The 20,577-nt window shown below is 42.9% G+C and overlaps 1 protein-coding gene across 3 annotated transcripts in view; it reads right to left on the bottom strand.

Annotated features, from left to right (window-relative positions):
* Positions 1 to 20,577, bottom strand: part of SFMBT1 (Scm like with four mbt domains 1) — a 124,522-nt gene that overhangs the window by 37,675 nt on the left and 66,270 nt on the right. For all 3 annotated transcript variants that reach the window (XM_026680522.2, XM_087954896.1, XM_087954895.1), the window contains exon 3: positions 3,389 to 3,537. In XM_026680522.2, coding sequence (XP_026536307.1) covers positions 3,389 to 3,416 — 28 coding nt within the window. In that variant the 5' untranslated portion in view covers positions 3,417 to 3,537. The remainder of the gene's footprint in view (positions 1 to 3,388; positions 3,538 to 20,577) is intronic.

The following is a 20,577-nucleotide window of genomic DNA, read 5'->3' as shown; positions in this document are numbered from 1 at the left end:
CTCAAGGACTATCTGTATAGGGACATACATAATGTGTCATTCCTGAGTATGAGGAACCTGTGGCCTTCCAGTTATTGATGAGCTGTCATTCCCAGTAGTTGTCACTAGTCATGTTGCCCGAGGCTACTAGAGCTGGCATTCAGCAAAATCTAGATAGCTTAACAGGTTTACCTGCAGCTAGAAAAACCTAAACTTATAAACACTTGTCAATATCTGTAAGACACAGTGAAATAATTTGCTTAAAAACTGCTCAACCCCCATATGCTTATTTAGTCAAAAACATATTACAGCAAAAATTGGCCAAGTAGCTTTGGGCATTGGCACAAAAAGGACTATAAAGACCAGGTGTTTTTGTATGTATGTATGTATGTATGTATGTATGTATGTATGTATGTATGTATGTATGTTCAAATCTGATTATTGGTTCTTTTTGCAAAAGAATAAGTGTATATTAAGTTTTTTTATTAACAATCTGATTTTTCATTCAGACCTAAAGTATTTTTTTTAGCTAACATATTGTAAGGCAGGCTTTAAAATGTAAGGGTTCAAAAACAGAAGAATAAGACACAGGAATACTGAATTTTCCCGGAAATAATACAGGACTAGATGTTGGCAATATTCGAAAGAAAAATGTGAGGTATTTATTTCAAAGCATTTCTGTATTCTTGCAACCTACAGTGTAATCATGTACAAAAGATACACTGAAGGATTTAACAAAGGACCGGCACAAGGTACGCCACAATCTTTAAAAATGTTGGAGCTAAGGACTGCCAGCAGTTAATCTGCTGACAAAGATACAACAGCAGAAACAGATGGGACTCATGGGAGGCAGAAGGAGGAGCTTACTTATGGCATAGCTTATATTTTTTTAAACTGCAGTTTTATCCCTTTCATAGCATATTGTTACAACCTACATCTCGTACAAAGTTATTCTGACCTATTATCTTCAGTGGAAGTGATGGGAAAAATGTATTTCATTTGTTCATGAACATAATACATGCCATGCAAAGCAAAGCAAAAGATACAACATAAATAAATTTGAGATACATATGAAACTCATTGTTCTGTGTCTACTCTTTATAAAGACGACAGATGCCAGATTTATCTGTAGTCCATTTTGTGCATTCTGGGAGAGAGTCCTATGACTAGCAATAGTGGACAGAACACACCTGACAGTTTCTCAATGCACTTTTCTCTATATACTGGTTCAAAGCAGCTGCATTTCTCTTGAATACTCATTCTTCCCTGTCATCCTCTGATACAAAAAAATAGGACCAGGTAGTTTCTTAGGAGGTAAATGGAATATAGCTTATGCTAGGCTGTAATTTAGGAACTAGACTAAGATGGGAGAAATATAAATTCAAGTCCATCTTAAGAAGACACATCAAGTATGAAGACACATCAAGTAACTTTGGGCCTTACCGGGTCCTCACAAGAATAAAATAGAATATTAAAGTACTATACTATAGGGGTGCAATAGTTGTTCTGTAAATATGTAGACAGTCACTAGAGAAAGGCAAAAAAAGAATTTTCTTCCATCTGGAGGTTGTCCAGATTTTTCTGCCAATATATTGCAACCCAAATGTACTATATATGAATTTTTGAAGAAAAAACAGGATATAAAGTGAACAATCAGTTGGCCCAAAGGGCTGGCTGGTTCAAGTAAGGGCTAAGGTACTGGTCCTACACTGGTTCAATGTAACTGTGTATCTTCTCTATCCTTTTCTGATATTATTTCTTATCTTGGATTTGAGTTAGGTTCTGCTATATTAATATATGAACATAAGTAGTTTTGCCAGCATTCCAATTTCTCCTGAAGGTGTTCAGTTTCTGGTAATCCCGAATAGTTCTTGAAGCAGTACAGCTGAGGAGGTTGACAAGCAAAGTCAACCAACCCATGATTTTCCAGTCTTTTCTGCCCCTCAAATTAGGAAATTCTCAGTGCAGCTTATTGTTTCACTATTTTGTTTAAGGCATATAAAAATATAAGTGGGCACATGCCTTCCCCTGCTTGAATGCCTACCACTACTTCCTGATTCCTTAATCTTAATAGCAGATCTCTGCAGCTTTCTTTCAAAAGAATGAGAGTTTACATTTCCATTTGTCATGTTTCCTCAATAGTTCTTTTGGTTGCTAGGCAAAAATATTTTTATTCTTGATGGGACAGGAATGCTTGAGGATATAGTATTGTGCAGCTTTTCCTTTCTTCTTCTAATGCGCTGAGTTCATGAAAAAATATATAAATATAGTATAAGGGAATTTAAAGTCGTCTTTGTAGGGATGGGAAGTATTACTTATGTGTTCTTGTTATTATGTAATATTGAACCCGATGAAGGCCCGTGATGTCATCTTGTGTTTTGTGAATATAGTGACAAAAATGTGCTACAGTTATACTTCTAATTTCCCTAGATCCATTCAAGATTAGTAGGCATGTGATTATTGTCACTAGAACAATTTCCATTGCAATCTTTCCAATGCCTTTGCAAACACTTCAGGCATTTCTGAGTCATTTTTATTTTTTTGTATTTTTTCCCTTTCCAGTATCAATATACACTGTATATAATGACCATTCTGATAGCAACACGACTCTAATTATAAAACAACATAAGCATGAGTGCAGGACTGCTCTATTAGTATACAACCAGCACTTTTGTACTGTTCCATAACTGCAATTTTACATTTAATGTGGCTGCTGAATTGCTGACAGAATGACCAATATATTCAAAGTAAACCGAATTTGGAAAGGAAATATATACTCTGTGTATGTGTATGTGTTTGTATAAACAGATAAGAAAACCAATTTTATGTGTTTAATTCAAAACCATGTCTCAGTAAGAAATTAAATTTCATATTATCATTAGTGCTTCGGCAATAAATACCTGAATTAACTAATGTTTCAAAACAAAATCATGTAGCATTATTTCTCAATGTATTTTGTTTCATAGGAAGTGAAGTGGGGAGGGTAATTAAAATCCAAGATTAATTTGTCAGTATTTAATTTGTCATGCGTGAAAGATTGCATCAAAGATCTCAAATGTACTATGACATTGTTCATTTTTGTCAATGCTGTATATTTATTTCTTGGGAACTCAAAATGATGCATTTCAAGATATCAAAAATGAAATCATAATAAATATTAATTCCAAATGTTAAATATATAGTTTTTAAATTCTCAAATTACAAAATATAAATATAACATGGGTATAACACACCATACATCACATTTAAAGTTCTATATTAAAAAATAACCTGTAAGGAAAAATCCTAAATTCTGTTTTGATATAGTCCAGACTTGTATAAAGAAATTGTAGCAATGACTTATTTGGGGGGGTCAAATAATTCTAAATACGCTGAGTTGGCATGACTTCCATCTCCAGAACTGTAATACCTGTCTCATGCTGCTGTTCTCCATTCATTTCCACAGCAATCTGGTAACACGCCTTGGGAACAGAAAGTAGAAAAACTCAACCCAGTCACTGTCTTGATCTCATCAGCATCCCAGTGTCTGCTTCTTCAAGCTTTGTGTTGAAGCAAAAACTGTGAAGAAAATTTAGAGGCACATTTTTATCCTTAAATCTACAGCTACATTTTGTTTCTTTCATTTCTGTAGAATTAGAACAAGCTCAGTCAGCACTTCTACTTGATTCTACGCCAAAATCTACTTTTTTCTAATACGGAGGTGATTTTGTTACAGAAATCTACAATGCTACAGACTATTATAAACAGGAGACTAAAATAATGACACAGGTTCACTTTTAAGGTATAAACTCATTTTGTCTCACTTTCAACTTCTTAAGTCCAATAAAATAAAAAGGCCCTAATTCATGAGAAACTTCTGTCACAGTTTAAATATCTGCAAATTTTGCAAACAATTCTAAATGTATTGTCCCTATCAAGTAGGAATACCCTAATATCAGCAATAGATAAACTGGGTGCCCTCGCGCGGGAAAGTTACTCCCCTTGAAACAGCGAGGCTGGCAGCGAGCTGTGGCTACAGGGAAAAAGCGACGATCAAAATATAGAAGAAAAAAAGCCTCCGTAGCACTTTGACAGCGCTACGAACCAAACCTGCCAGCACAAGTTGAAAAATTAGAAATCCAGCGTTTCTACTCAAAGATTTGCGAGCCAATCTTTTGCCATGTCACCATGGGGCAAGACTGAGTTGTGAACTGGGGAAAGTGACAGTTGACAAGGGGTATGGTAAAAGATTAAGGACTCAGTCTCCAGGCAGAAAGGCATGTGTCAAGCCATCCATGGATTCTCCAATCGACGTGCTGGAGAAATAGATTGCACTTTTAAATGAATAATATTTTGATTGAACCTTTGTTGAAGAGACTTAACATTCTTGTTAAAGAGCCACACATATTGGTGGGCACAATATTGATATATGCTTGTTAACTAGGTCTTCTGTATATTGTATGAAAACATCCACTGTTTTGACTTCAGAACCCAAAAGACTGCCGGAGAGGTTATATCAGCAACTGTTATTATGATAGTTGGCAAAACGCTCTAGGAATCGTATTATGTAATACTAGAGACATACTATTCCTTAAAAATAAGGCAATTATATTGATAAGTGGAAAATTACAAAATACATATTAAGACAATATACGTATGTTTATTTATTTATTTATTATATTTATGCCAAATAAAAGGGGCGTTGGTACTTACCTGACACACCCGCTCTCGGTGAGCTGCGACAAGCATCTGGAGAGTGGGAGGTGCTTAGTCTCTGCTCGGATAGGCTGGGCTTAATTGAATAGGACGCTGTTACTCCTCCCTGGCTCCTCCCTAGCGTTCCCCAGTTTTGGCGAAGATGAGGTGATGCAACCCCCATCCTCTATATTGGTCTGTTTGTGTGTTTTTTAAAAAACTTATATCCAGATTAGTCATTGGCTGGAACAGGACCCCACCAGACGGATATTGGGTGGGGTTGGATACTCGTTGCAGCTCACCGAGAATGGGCGTATCAGGTAAGTACCAACGCCCCTTCTCCACTGAGCTGCTCCGAGCATCCAGAGAGTGGGGCATACCAAAGCTTGGCTTGTCCTACGGGAGGGTCTCCGTCTGGGTTGGAGCCCCCACACTGTCCGAATGGACTTGTTGTAACACCCTTCTATCAAAAGAGGCTTCAGCAGAAGCAAATACATCAATTTTGTAATGCCTAATGAAAAGTGATGGGGAGACTCATGTTGCTACTCTACATATTTCTGCAATAGGAACTTGCGTGGCCCAGGCCACTGAAGTTGCCGCGCTCCTTGTTGAGTGGGCCGTGATGCCCCCAGGCACAGGCAGTGATTGAGTCTTGTATGACTTGGCTATCGTGGCCTTCAGCCACCTGCCTATAGTCGAAGGGGAAACTTTCTGCTCCTGAGAGGTTGGCTGAAAGGATATGAAAAGAGCTTCAATCTTTCTGAAGGGAGCTGTACTATGTAAGTAAGTATGTAGAGCTCTGCGGACATCCAGTTGGTGCCATTGATGCTCTATGCCCTGAGAGGGTCTGGGACAAAAGTTAGGGAGAACTAGTTCTTGTGACCTGTGGAAGGCAGAACTGACTTTAGGCGTGAATGTGGGGTCTGGTCGAAGCACCACTCTGTCAGCGTGGAATATACAGAGATCCTTCCGGGCCGATAGGGCTGCGATTTCTGATATACAACATGCTGATGTTATAGCCACGAGGAAAACAACCTTGTATGTGAGAAAATGGAGGCTAACGGTTTTCAGGGGTTCAAATGGACTCTTCGTGAGTGCTGTACCTTTTTAAGGTCCCAGGTCGGGTAACGATGCACCAGTGGTGGACACAAATTTGTGGTGCCCCTAAGAAAACTCTTTATCCGTGGGTGATGGGAGATAGATGGTAGACCCTTCCAAGTCACCACTGACTTTTCATATCCTTTGAGCCATTTGTCATCTTAAAGTGTTTGGAGAGAGGCCCCTGTCAAGACCATCTTGGAGAAACTCTAAAACTTGTGCAATTGACAGCGAAAATGGGTCCACCCTGGATTTGGTGCACCATTTGAAGAAGACAGTCCATGTGGCATTATATATGCGGCTCGTAGAAGGGCGCTGAGCCGCTTGAATGATATTAATCACCCTGGCCAAAAAATTCTCCTTTCTTAGATGTCGTCGCTCAACCTCCAAATAGCTAGGTGGAGCCATTGAGGGTCCGGGTGTTGGATCGGTCCTTGGGTGAGCTGAATTCTGTGCGGTGGAATTTTCCACGGTTCTTCTGTGGACAGGCCCCTGAGATTCACAAACCATGGCCTCCTAGTAGGGTGCCACCAAGATCAGGTCCGCTTTCTCGTCCAGTAGTTTTTGTGCCACTTTGTGTATCAATGGGAGGGGGGAAGACATATAGGAGACCCCTGGGCCACCAGCACAGGAGGGCGTTGATCTTCTCCGCCCCCTGGGATGGGTATCTTGAAAAGAATCTCGGGAGCTGCGAGTTCAGGGGAGAAGCGAACAGATCTATAACTGGCAGACCAAATCTATGGACTGCCTCCTGAAACAGGTCCGGATGCAGACGCCACTCTGATTGCTTGATCGTGGCCCTGCTTAGCCAGTCTACCTGGGTGTTTGTCAGGCCGGAAATATGCTCCGCTCTGATAGAGGCTAAGTTCCTTTCCGCCTAAAGGCACAGTCTCTCTGCTTCCCACATGAGATGTTTTGAGTGGGTCCCCCCTTGTCTGTTGATATGTGCTTTTGTTGTGACATTGTCTGTCAGCATTAGTATGTGTCTCCTTTGAATATGTGGGAGGAAACTGCGAAGGGCCAGGTGGACTGCCCTGAGCTCCAACCAATTTGTGCTGTTCGATTGCTCTGCAGTTGACCAATGCCCTTGAGCCGAGAGGGACTGGAAATGAGCTCCCCATCCGAACAGGCTGGCATCCATGGTTATGGTGAGTCTTTGGGGGTCTTTCAGCAGGCAACCCTTGTTGATGGCTGGAGCCGTCCACCAGTGTAGAGATAGCCGGACTTTTGTAGGAACTAACACTGGTCCTGGAATTGCTTAGTCCTGATCTTTGGAACGGAAGCAGATACCATTGGAGCGATCTAGTGTGGAATCGAGCCCAAGGAACAATACAAATACAGGAAATCATTTTTCCCAGCAGTTTAGACAAATTGGCAAGAAGAACCCATTTGAGGGTTCTGATAGACTGAGCTAAGGTTTTAATGCTCTCCTGTCTCTCAGGGAATAGAAACACTCTTCCTTCTACTGTGTCTATTATTGAGCCCAGGTGAGATAAACAAATGGCTCTTGGCCCAATTAATTGAAAAAAGCATGTTGTTGAAGGGTTCGTAATCTAATTTGGGTATCCAATTCTGCCTGCCTGGATGAGGAGGACAAAATCAAAATGTCATCCAGGTAGCACTGGAGCCTAACTGGAGTGCTCCTAAGGTGTGCGGCCAGAGCTGCCAGAACCTTTGTAAAGGTCCTCGGGGCTGATGACAACCCAAAGGGCAGGGCGATGTATTTAAAATGTTGGTTGTTGTAGCAGAATCTGAGAAATTTGGAATGTGAAGGTCTAATTGGTATGTGAAGATAAGCCTCTGTTAAATCGCTGGAAGTCAAAAAATCACCCTTTCTTATGCTAAGGAGAATGGATTAACATACTCATCTTGAATTTGCAGTAGACTAGAGTACGCTAGAGACGTTTTAAATCTACGATTGCCCTCCACCCCCCGAACTCTTGGGACCTACAAAAAGTAGGGAACATAATCCATGTCCATGTTGATCCCGGAGTACTGGTTGGATGGCCTTCATTTCTAGTAAGTGATTAATCATTGTCTCCATCAGTTTCCTTTTAACTGGATCTCGGGAGATATTCATGGAAAAGTTCGGGGGTGTGGAGGAGAACTCTAGAGACAGACCAAATCTGATGGTGTTGCGAACCCAGGAATCCGATGTGGAAGAGTCCCATTGGTCTGCAAAGAGACTTAATCATCCTCCAATGGGAGCGAGATCCCTGTATTTCTGTTTCCAATTCCCCTGAAAAATCGCTTCGCTTGTCCACCCCTGCGAGGTCTGTCAGAGAATTCTGATCTATCTGACTGCTGGGCTCCCCTATATGTCGGTGGTCTCTGGAATCTGGGGGAGAATGGGCCTTGATAATAGGGACAAAAGGAGCCTCTCTGAAAGGGCTGAAAAACTCTGCTGTCAGAGTGAAGAATGGAGGGAAGGATCTTCTTGCTTCTGATCTCAATTAGAAGTGGATCCAGGGCAGCGCCAAACAATTTTTGGGGAAATTGGGGAAGAGGCAAGTTTCCATTTGTGTTTGATATCAGCTTGCCAATGTCTAAGCCATAGTAACCGGCGGGCTGTAACCTGCGATGCCATGGCTCAAGCTGAAAACTTGACTGAATTAAATGTAGCATCTGCAGAAAACTCTGCGGCCACAATTAATTTGGCGATGTCCTGGTATGCCCTAACATTAGAATTTGGTATAGTGTCCCTCAGGTGACGTAGCCATTTGAGTGAGGTTCTGGTGAAGGACGCGGCTGTTGTCACCCTTATTGCCCATGCATCAGACTGATGTGCCTTTCGGAGTGTTATCTCGGCTTTCTTTTCCTCCGGTTTGAGGGCCTCCTCCGCTTCTATGGGAATGGTGGAGGAGGATGCTAAGGCAACCACTGGATCATCTACTTCAGGGGTATTCAAAGAATTAGAAAATCCAGAAGCTAAATTAAAGAATTTCTTATCAAAGCTAGTAGGGGCTGGATACACTGCTGCTGAGGTCCACTGTTTCTGGATCAGATCTGAAAACATTTGCGGAACTAGAATAACTTCAACCTCATTAATGGTTGTGAGAAAATCAAATCCTCCGATTCTTCCTGAGGTTTTGGTTGAAGAACAGAAGGAGACTTTTCAAGGCGAGCTGTGGTTTTGGCCTTGAAAAGAAGAGATTTGAAAAGCTGTGGACGAAATAGCCCCGTAAAGGTGGGTTGGTCTGGTCTGAGGTCCTCGTCCTCGGACATGCCTCTTTCTAGGGTTCCTCCTCCAAGGGGACTTCACTATCTGGAACTGATACTGCGTCTACTTGCTCCATTTGGGGCTCACCTTCTCTCTCCTCCTGTACTTCTAAAGTCATATGTGAAATGAAAGAAAACTCCTCTTGAGGAGGTACCTGAGGATAATGTAGGTCAGTTCTGCATAGAGATCTTACTGACTGAGAGTCACATTCCGATACTGGTATCTGTCTGGTCATCAAGGATTGTTGGACCCTGGCTGCGATTCCTCTGTGGATTGCAAGCTCCATCCATGCCTTCACAGTTTCTGGTACCTCATCTGGCAGGAACTCCTCCTGTCGTAGGCCAGCTGCTGTTGGATTGAAGGTCACCTCGGGATATTTACGCTTGGTGAGGCCTGTAAGGTGCTAGCTGGCCTGGGTGGCATGGACAGGTCTAAGATAGTGGAACTGGGGGCTTGGAAGTTCTTTCAGCCTCCTTAGAGCGTTTCTCAATTTGCTTTTCCAATGCCTTCTGGCGTCAGGTAGCATCTTTTTCGGAGGCCTTCGAAGGACCCTTAGATTTCTTGGATTTATCTAAGGCCCGTGTCTTAGGGCCACCTCTGTTTGCCGTTGCAATTCTGTAGTTACTCTGATTATAAGTTAATCTGTAGTAGAGTATGAATAACAATGTATTAATATATCTATCTATCTATCTGTGAATATATCTACATATGGACATCCAGGGTCCTGTACCATCACAGGGGCAAGAACCCTATCTCTACTTTCACTCCCCTTTTTTTAATTATCTGATTTTATGTTAATGAATTTTAATGTTTTTTTGCAATAAAAATATTTACAAATGGTCTAATTTGACAATGCTCAATGCCAGGTCAATTCAAAGAAAGAAAACAACAACTACAGACCTTCAACAGCTGACTGATCAGGCTCATCTGGCCTGGTACTGCTAAGTAGTACAAATATATATTCACTGTGAGGGCAGCCAACAATCTTTACTTATACCTTCCTGAAACCGGAGTAAAGGGAGCTGCAAATTTTAATTCTCCTTTATAAGCTGCATTAAGCTTTGAAGAAATTAAAGCCTCTCACAGGTAAAGTAAAATTCAGGAATACGGCCACACGATGCAACGTGGATTAAATGGCGAAGTCCTGTAAATTGCGCACCAAAATGACCATTGCCCAACTCTAAAACGGCACCGGCCAGTTGTTTTCTTTTGGCGCCAACACTGCTACAACCTTAGTCGGACAGTCATTTAAAAGGGCACAAAAAAACGAATACTGTGTGACTGAATGATAGAGGGGACCAGGAGGGCTCCACCACCCCGCCCCTGTAAATCGGGAGGAAAAGCCGCTGGCGAAAGGTAATTAGGAACCGAACGAGCGTGCTATCTTAAAAGCGGCTCAAATTTCAAATCACAATGGCAAGACAGAAAATATTCAAACAATAGCAAACCGCAATCTCTGGGAAAAGCGCGGCTGCCGAAAACACGAAGCAAATTACGATTGCTGTGGGCGGCAACTGCCCTGATCGCCAAAGCAATCTGCGTCATTCCGACTGCTTCCCCCTCCCTTTTTTTTAACCAAATTGCTGTCGGAATTGAGAAAGATGGTCAAAGAATTTAGAATACTGACTATCTACTCAAACCTTAAATGTTCCTGCTCCGGCCAACGATAAGCTGCCTATCACACCAACGGCTGAGCTAAAACTGGGGGACGCTAGGGAGGAGCCAAGAAGGAGTAACAGTGTCCTATTCAATTAAGCCCAGCCTATCCAAGCAGGGACTAAGCACCTCCCACTCTCTGGATGCTCGGAGCAGCTCAATGGAGAAATTAGCAAATTACTAGCAACAGTAGTATAATGCAAGTATTTTTAAGTTCTCAAAGTTCCCACTCTTCGAAAGCAAAACAATTAAAAATTCAATTAAAAAAAAAGACAAAGGAAGAAATCTCACCATGCTAAATTTAACTTGGTACAAATTCTCAGCTGACCTAAGAAAGAAGCTATCTTAACAAAAATTTGGGTTTTCTACCTTTCTTAGTATGCCATAGTATACTATAATATTAAATTATTTTTATGAGAGATTATACTTTACCTTTGGGGAAAAAACAGCTGAAGAATTTAATTCTTGTGAAACCTCATCTGATTACCTTTTAATTCCACAAGATCTTTTAATATACCACATTAACTAATTTCACCTATATAAGAAGACACTTTCTTACATTTAGGTTGTAACCCAGGTTAACACTTTCAACATCTCCCAATACATTTAATGGTCTAAGTCCAAATGTTATTAGTAATTTTCAGTGGTGGTATTCAACCGGTGTAACAACAGGTTCGGTGAGCGCGAAGCATTTGAAAACTGCCCATTTTCAGCTCTAAAACTCAGCTTCTAATGCAGCCCCAGTACAACAGTTGATTTGTGTGGCAATCCGTTGTGCCGTGCGAATCAGCTGAGCTGCAAAACACAGAAATATAGGACAGACCAGAGCAGGGTCGGGTGGGCAGGGCCAACTGATCGCCGGAACTACTGGTTCACACAAACGGGGGTGAAGTGGTAGCAGCCCACCCCTGGTAATTTTCAATAAAAAGATTGGAGAACTTTGGCCCGCTATAAGTCTGACTATTGCCTGCCACTAAGGACAATAGTTAAGCATCATGAGCATTAGTTCAACAATTTCTGGACAGCCATATGTTTCATGCAAATTTTTTAAAGCCCTAATTTTTTTTGCAGCCAGAATACTTGAGGCTACTTCCACAGGAAACTAAACCTTGTCATGCTTTGTCATAGTGGGGAAAAAAGATGAATGCGTGAAGAAATAAGGCTTCTCTACCTATGCTGGAATACTTATCAGAGAAAAGCCAATGAATCCATCACATTCCCTCTTTGCAAAAAGGTATTTTAAAAGCTTTTGTTGTTGTTGTTTTTATTTTGACACTATAGTATTGCTACTCTTGGATTTTCTTTGCTGCTATATGTGTTTTTCCTGTTAATTTGGCTTTATATTCATATATTACATGGGGGCAGGACAGAAACTATGATATGAATACAAGTGGATGCCTCTTTTAAGTAAGGGTACATCTTAGAGGCTGTGCTCCAAAAGAGCACAGAAACCACTGAAAGGGAGGCTTTGAAGCCCCTGCAAGATTTATGGCAATAATTATGTTGACAAGTGTCTCCCTTAAATTGCCTCCCCTCTAAAAAAAACCCAAAAAACCCAGCTATACATTTCTAATAGATACTACATATCCGCAGTCCTCATCTATTTCAGACCATCAGCAGAGAACTTCACATTAGAATCTATGTTCAAATCAGTTCAAAATGGAGACATTACAATACAATTTTCCTATAGGCTAAAGTAATGCCAAATAGAGGAATATCAGCAAGCCAATACAGGATGAAGAGACTATAGCACCATCACAGCTGCCTGATTTATCTGCAATGAGCATATATGGGAAAAACTTCAGGTACTGTGCATCCCATATTTATTCAGTGAAAGAACAGGTGTAGTGCATATACAGATAAAGTAATGTTGATTCAAACCCAGCTATGTGTTCATCCAGGCTCCTCAAACCTCAGAATTCAATAAATAGTTTTGTTAAAAAAAGAAATTGGTTGAAGCTTATCAGCAATTGAAAATACCTTCCCTCAGTTGTGGAACTATCAGCACCTTTTAACTTATAATGCTGATGTCAAAAATCCAAAAGATGTTTTCAGTCCTGGACAGATTGTTTGCATCACTGCAGCCGTAGCTAACTGAAGGTGAGGAATATCAATTTACTTTGACTTTTTCTATTTGAATTTAACACTTTAATTGTTGATATACTAATCTTAATTGAATTTAAACTTATCTGTATTGAATGACACCCTGGATTTTAAAGTACAAAATGTGGTAAGGCTTAACTAAATGTGTTTTTAAAGTTCTAATCCTTGAATTTATATGCAGGCAACCTTTCCCAGAGATTCTGGGACTGGGCTAATCAGAAGGCAAATATGGAAAATAATTGCAGTAGCACATAAAAAACAACTTCTCCCTATTAGATAGCACACTGGATTTAAAAGTAGAAAGATGTAGTAAAGCTTAGCTAAATACATGTTTTAAGGTTCTAATGTCAGCTTGATATGCATCTGTGAACACAACAATTTCATGAAATTAAAGGTTTATTCATGATAAAGTATGACTAGAGGTGACTGAATAATTAACCCAATAAAAGATTATGTATCCTAATCTAGGTAGGAAAAAATAAGAAAATATTTCGAATGCATGTTAGCATGCTCACTCTTGTAGAGTAAAAATATAATTACCAATTACTATGAACTACAACAAAGATAAAACTGCAAAGTGGGTGAATTTATAATCTTCTGCAGTTCACTACTTGGCAATATGCTAATGTTCTAAAAGCCAAAATAACTCAGGATTCAAAATATAAAAATGGATTTTCCTTTTAGCATGTTAAAAAAAACTAATGCAACCTTTTTTGTGGTTAATTTCAACGGCTTTGTAGCTTTACATCTTTCATCAGCAGATATTTCCTATAGCTGAATTAAAGGAACAAATTTATGTTTTATATAGAAAGTTTGGGAATGAAGAGAATATAGAGGGATCTACTGCCTGTAACAATATTTTGTTTGTTCCATTTTACTTAATATATCTCCCTAACATAAATTAGTAGATAAAAGTACAATCTGTCACAAGAAAATTATAAATATTTGTAGTTTATAAAGTAGTTTATAAACTATGGCAATTAGAGTTTACATTAATTTACTTTTAATAAAATGGTTAAATGGTTTTATATGTTTATAAACTATTAGTTAATATAAGAGTCCTATGGGCCCTATTTGGGAAAGTGAAATTAAATGAGCAATGTAAACAAAATTTAGACTGAATGTATCTTGTTATAAAATGTCTCAATACAGCTACTGTTAACACAAAAATAAAACAAATTTGTTAACATTGTGATATTTTTAATGTTAGGCTACCATTTCAGGTCTTTTTTTTGATTCACTGTCTTAAATAAATGGAGAAAGAGAAAATGAATAATCAGGATTCTGCAGAGCTTGCTATTTATAACTGGGCAAAAGCTAACATTGGTTCATGGCAGCTTTCCTAACTTCTAAGTAATGAATGTTCTCTCTGAATTCTGATTGACTCCAAGGTCTGGATGATATAGATTTCCTTTCCTCAAACACTGCCACCTAGCTAGCTCCCCAGTCCCACAACTATTGGTTAAAAGACAGAGACACAGCAGACAGATAAAATAAGCCAAATTAGTATGATACTGCCACATCAAATACGATTCTCATAAAAAAATAGATTATTTTTTCCTTTTGCCAGTGAGACAATGGCATCTAGAGACAGAACAGCAAGAAATACACAGGACACTTTAAATTAAAGTTGTGTTTACTTGCCAACTAAATGATTTCAATCTGGATTCAATTTTCAGCAGCTAACCCTCATCTGTTCTTTGATCACAGCCAAACACTGTGACCATAGAAATTGAAGGGCCAAGTTCAAAGAAGAGCAAGAACATTAGAACAAATGGAAGATATCTGCTTTGAATTGTGGCACAAGTTCATCCCATTACCTCAAATGTACTGAAGAAGAAGATATATCAAGCAAAATTCTAACATCCGGAGAGTTGAGCAGATCCCGATCTTTATGACCACCTTGTTAAAAATAACAATAATAGGAACAAATGGGTGAAGAATCCTTCACCAATATTTTATCAAATCTATATATGCTGACCATCTTCCCCCTATCCTCACACATCACAGCAGTCTTATTTATTAAAATTAGCAGTAGAGGATAGAAACGGTAGGGAAAAAATATAGAAACACTGATTTTTTTAAAAGAGATGGAGACCTAAAGTAATGGATCATATGAAAGCGGTAAGAAGTAGGTCGTCTGTTTTTCTTTCTGAAATTTTAAGAAGCCTATAACACTCTAATGATTCCTCACAACCATCTTCCCCATAGAAAGCAGAGTCAGATAGGCTCAGGAGCACATTGACTTACAATCAGAATTCCCTAAAGAGAAAGTAGAACATTCAGTGACAGTTGACAGGGGGCACCAATGGGGGAGGGGCACCTGACCATTAGCCTTGGGGTCCAAAGGGCAAGTGGACAGAGTATAAACAAATAAATAAATGCAGCTTTCTCACTTTGATATTTATATTTAAGCCTAAGCTATTTATCAAGCCTCCTATCAGTATAAATCAGTGGCAAACAAAGAACCTCTAATTTACTTAGTACTTACAGTGGCCATATCTTTGTTTATTGAAGTTATATATTTTTTCATATGTTTAACACATATGTTTAACACTGCCTTTTCTTTGTAAGCCTCGGTATTGTGGAATAAAATATATGGCTAAAAAAATGGATGAAGTTGTCACAAATTGGAGATTTACTAAGACATTATTTCAATTTGTATTTCCTCTTTCCACTCAGAGGACATTCATTCTCATAGGTTCCATGAGAATGGAAAATCCTGATGATTTTCTCTCCAGTTTTTTGTATTATCACTTAAAGTAATTAACCTCTTTTGAATATTTCCCAAATACTGGGAAATCAGATAATGTTCTGCATCCACTATGAATTTTCAGACACCTTTGACCAAAAATTAATGACTTTTTTCCTATTCCTTTTAGTATGAAACAATCTAGTTTTTTTTATTTCTTATGTAATCTCTAGCCCAGAATTTTACTACTACAGAAGTTTCCACATACAACCTCTCAAATTCTGCTTTGTTTTTCTTTCTCTTCATATTAGGCTACTAATCATAATATACTATCATACGTGCCAAAACATTGCACAATCCAAGCAATTTCCCTCAGTTTGTTGAAATACTGCCGGTAACCAGCTTTATATACATCTAATGAAAAAAATATTTTCATCCTGTGTTTGTCATTACAGCCAAATCTGTGTACATGTATGAAGTAGAAGATGTGTAGCTACAAAAATACAACAGTGGGCTCTTATATAAGTGTGCAAAAATCAAGTACAAACGTTCACAATCTACAAACATCTTCAATTGCATTATCCCCGCCTGCCCCACCCCTCCTTATGATATTTCTTTTTTTCCTCCCGACAAACAGCTTTGCTGTTTGAATATCCTAGCCAGAATGAACATTTGTAGACGTATAAATGAAATGGGCGTTGGTTCTTACCTGATACGCCCCTTCTCGGCGAGCCGCGAGGAGCATCCAGAGACTGGGATGTGCTTCTGAGTCCTCTTCTTGCAGTCTGAGCTTTAGATGAGGAAACGCTCCGCCCCCTCACGTGGTATTGCGCAGCGTCTCCCCAGTTTTTTGCGATAACGAGAAGAGAGGTTATTAATTCTTTCTAATCTACTATTGGCTCCTTGGCTGAAGCAAGAGTCCCCACCAGACGGAGAAATTAGGGTGGGGCTGGATGCTCCTCGCGGCTCGCCGAGAAGGGGCGTATCAGGTAAGAACCAACGCCCATTCTCCCTCGAGCCGCTCGGAGCATCCAGAGACTGGGACATACCAAAGCTGGGCTGTCCTACGGGTGGGACTCCGTCTGGCCCAAAGGCCCCTCCGGATCACTGATGACCCTCTGTAAGACCCGTCGGCCAAAAGAGGCCTCCGCTGAGGCGTACGTATCTATTTTATAATGTCTGATAAACGGGGACGGAGAGGTCCAGGTGGCTGCCCGACAAATGTCAGCGATGGGGGCTTGCGTGGCCCAGGCCGCCGAGGTGGCTGCACTTCTGGTGGAATGGGCGGTTATTCCACCCGGAGCGGGCAGGGAATGGGAAAGGTAGCACCTCGCAATGGTGGCCCTGATCCAGCGACTGATGGTGGAGGAGAAACCTTAAGCCCCAGTGACCTGGGTTGAAAGGATAGGAAGAGGGATTCCGACTTTCTCATGGATTGAGTGCGCTTAATATATATACGCAAGGCCCTTCTAACATCTAGGGAGTGCCAGAGGACCCCCCTGCCCCTGGAGGGCCTAGGGCAAAAATTTGGTAGAACCAGTTCCTGTGACCTATGGAAGGGAGAGTTGACTTTGGGTAGGAAGGTGGGGTCGGGACGAAGGACCACTCAGTCTGCATGGAACACGCATAGATCGTTCCTGACTGACAGAGCTGCTAATTCCGAAACTCGACGAGCAGAAGTAATAGCTACTAGAAAAACTACCTTAAAGGTGAGAAACTGAAGGGATGAATCCCTCAAAGACTCGAACGGGGAACGAGTAAGAGAAACGAGGACCTTGTTGAGGTCCCATGTGGGGAACCTGTGAACAGTGGGAGGGCACAGGTTGGTGGCGCCCCTAAGGAAAGATCTAATTCGGGGGTGATGAGAAAGGGAACCGTAGTTATCACAGGAGACCACGGTTGAGAGGGCAGAAAATTGTAGTCTCAGGGTGTTAGGTGCGAGCCCCTTGCGAAGGCCTTCCTGAAGAATTCTAGGATCTGAGCCACAGGGGAGAGAGGGGATCAATCTGAGACCCGCTACACCACTTGCAGAACCCCTTCCAAGTGGCATCATAAATTCGTGTAGTGGAAGGTCGCCTGGCGGCCAAAATAGTGTCGATGACTTGACTGAGGGCTTCTCACTAGTCAGGCGGATCCGCTCAACCTCCAGACGGCTAACTGGAGCCATTGAGGCTCCGGATGCAGAAGGGGCCCCTGAGAGAGGGAGACCCAGTCCGGGGGGATCCTCCATGGGGGCGTTACCGACAAAAAGCGGAGGTCCGCAAACCACGGTCGCCTGGGCCAATAGGGAGCCACCAGGAGAAGGTCTGCCCTCTCCTGAATGAGTTTCTGTATTACTCTGGGAACTAACGGGAGCGGAGGGGAGGCATATAGGAGCCCTGGGGGCCATGGGCAACACATGGCGTTGTGATTCTCCGACCGGTGAGACGGATACCGGGAGAAGAACCGTGGAAGCTGAGTGTTGGACGGGGAGGCGAAAGGGTCCACCACCGGAAGGCCGAATATTCTGGACGCTTCCTCGAATAGGGATGGATGGAGAAGCCATTCTGCCTGGTCCACCGTGGCCCTGCTCAGCCAGTCCGCCTGAGTATTGTCTACTCCGGAGATGTGTTCGGCTTTTAGAGATAGGAGGTTGGATTCTGCCCAGCGGCAAAGGCGCTCGGCTTCCCTCATTAGCTGGATGGACTGGGAGCCCCTTGCCTGTTGATATGGGCCTTGGCCGTGGCGTTGTCCGTGAGAACGAACGTGATGTTTGCGGATCTGAGGAAAAACTGCACAGGGCCAGATGGACAGCGTGAAGCTCTAGCCAATTGATGCTGCACCTCTGCTCGGTCGGCGACCATTTGCCCTGTGCCGAGAGCGAGTCGAGATGAGCGCCCCAACCGGACAGGCTTGCGTCCGTAGTGACGGAGAGTCATTGAGGTTCCGCGAAGAGGTGGCCTCTGTTGATGGCGGGATTGGTCCACCAGAGAAGAAACGTGAGGACCCTTGGAGGGACCCTGATTCTGGCCTTCGAGTTGCTTCTTCCGGATCGTTGGAACGGGAGCAGGAACCACTGGAGGGATCTACTGTGTAGACGGGCCCAGGGAATAATAGAGATGGGTGACACCATTTTGCCCAACAATTCAGAGAGGTCCAGCAAGGCCACCCTCCTTGAACGCCTGCTCTGTTTGACCAGGGCTTGAATGCTAAGGAACCTCTCCGGAGAGAGGAAAACTCTTTGAGAAACAGAATAAATTATGGCACCCAAGAGGTTGATTCGGGTGGAAGGGGTAAGTTGGCTCTTTGCCAATTGACTAGAAACCCGTGTGCCCGTAAGGCGGAGAGGGTGACCCTGGTATCCCTGACTGCCTGGGATTTGGACGGGGATAGAATAAGGATAACGTCCAAGTAGCAGTGGAGGCGGACGGGAACGCTCCTGAGATAAGCCGCCAGGGCCGCCGGGACCTTGGTGAAGGTCCGGGGGGCCGAGGCCAGTCCAAAGGGTAGGGCCACGTATTGATAGTGAAGGCTATTATGACAGAACCTGGGGAATTTGTAATGGGAGGGCCTGATTGGAATATGGAGGAATGACTCCGAAAAATCTATGGAAGATAACCAGTCTCCCCGCCTGGTGCCTAAAAGAATTGATTGCAAGGAGTGCATATTGAACCTACGCTGGATAAGGCGACGGTTGAGCCGTTTCAAGTCCAGGATGACTCTCCAACCCCCAGAGTGTTTGGGCACCCCAAAGAGATGGGAGTAAAAGCCCTTTTCTCTCTGATTCGGAGGGACAGGTTGAATGGCCTGGATGTCAAGAAGATGATGGATGGCTGCATCCATTGGTGCACGTTTGGAGGGATCCCTTGAGGAGGGGGATGGGATGAAATAATCAGGGGGCGGACCTGAACTCCAGGGCGAGACCAAACCTGATTGTGTCCCTAACCCATGCATCGGATGTGGATATGTCCCATTGGGCAGCGAAGTGGCTGAGGCGGCCGCCAATGGGGAGGGAGGAAGAGGCTCCACCTTCTGTGGTAGGGCCTTCCTCCCGATCCCCGAAAGGGTCTCTTGTAGCTGCCACCGCGTCTGGTCCTGTCGCCCGGGACCGTGCGGTCCTGGGATCGGAAGGAAGGGGGTCTAGGGTATCTGGGCGGGAAGGAGGGTAGATACTTTCTCTTACTGCGGCCCTCGACCAACAGTGGTTCCAAGCTGGGCCAAACAGTTTATCTCCCTTAATGGGAGCAGTGGCCAGCTTGACCTTATTCTTTACGTCCGTCTGCCAGTGATTGAGCCAGCATGCGGCGAGCCGTGACGTGCGATGTGATGGCCCTGGAAGAGAATTTTACCGACTGGTAAGTGGCGTCAGCCGAGAACTCGGCTGCAGCCACTAACTTCGCTATGTCCTGGTGTGCTCTGAGATTGGAAGCGGGGACGTGTTCCTTGAGCTGACGTAGCCAGCGGATAGAGGACCTTGTGAAAAAGGAAGCGGCCATAGCTGATTTAATGGCCCAGGCGTCATATAGGTGGGCCCTGCGCAGCGCCAACTCCGCCCGCATGTCATCAGGTTTCGAGGCCTCTAGGGCCTCACAAGGGGTAGAGGAGAAAACCAGACCCACAATGGGGTCATCAACTTCCGGAATGTTCAGAAGGCTAGATAGTGCCGAATCGAGATTAAAGAATCTCTTGTCTTGGCTAGAGGGTGTAGGAGGGGTCCCTGTGGAGGTGAGTTGCTTCGCTACCAGATCCACGAAGATGGAAGGGGAAGGGATGACCTCAGCTTCCACCACTGGTTGGGTGAAAATGGAGTCCTCCGGGCCCTCTGGGACGGGGGGAAGGTTTGCAGGGGACTGGGGAAGAAGGCCAGAGACATACTTGGCCTTAAGGAGGAGGGACTTGAACATGTGCGGCTTGAACAGCCCCCCAAAGTGGGTTGGTCGGGGGAAGTGCCCTCGTCCTCCGACATCTCCCCCTCCATGATGTCAGCCTCTAAGAGGGTTTCACTGTAGCGGGAGGATCCCATCTGGGAGTCCTCTTCCTCTTCCCTGAAAACCCCAAAGTCCCCTTCCTCCTCCACCTGGGCCCCAACCGGAGGAGGGCTGTCCCTCTGAGAGAGTACCTGATCAACCGGGGGGACCGGTTGTGGAAGGGATCTGATGGATAAAGAGTCGTGCTC

The sequence above is a fragment of the Notechis scutatus genome, chromosome 2 (assembly GCF_049901735.1).
Source record: "Notechis scutatus isolate UNSWTSFEM ecotype Mainland chromosome 2, rNotScu1.2, whole genome shotgun sequence".
Classification (NCBI taxonomy): domain Eukaryota; kingdom Metazoa; phylum Chordata; class Lepidosauria; order Squamata; family Elapidae; genus Notechis; species Notechis scutatus.
The sequence above is the reverse complement of the archived record's forward strand: the minus strand, read 5'-3'. Positions and strand labels throughout refer to the sequence as shown.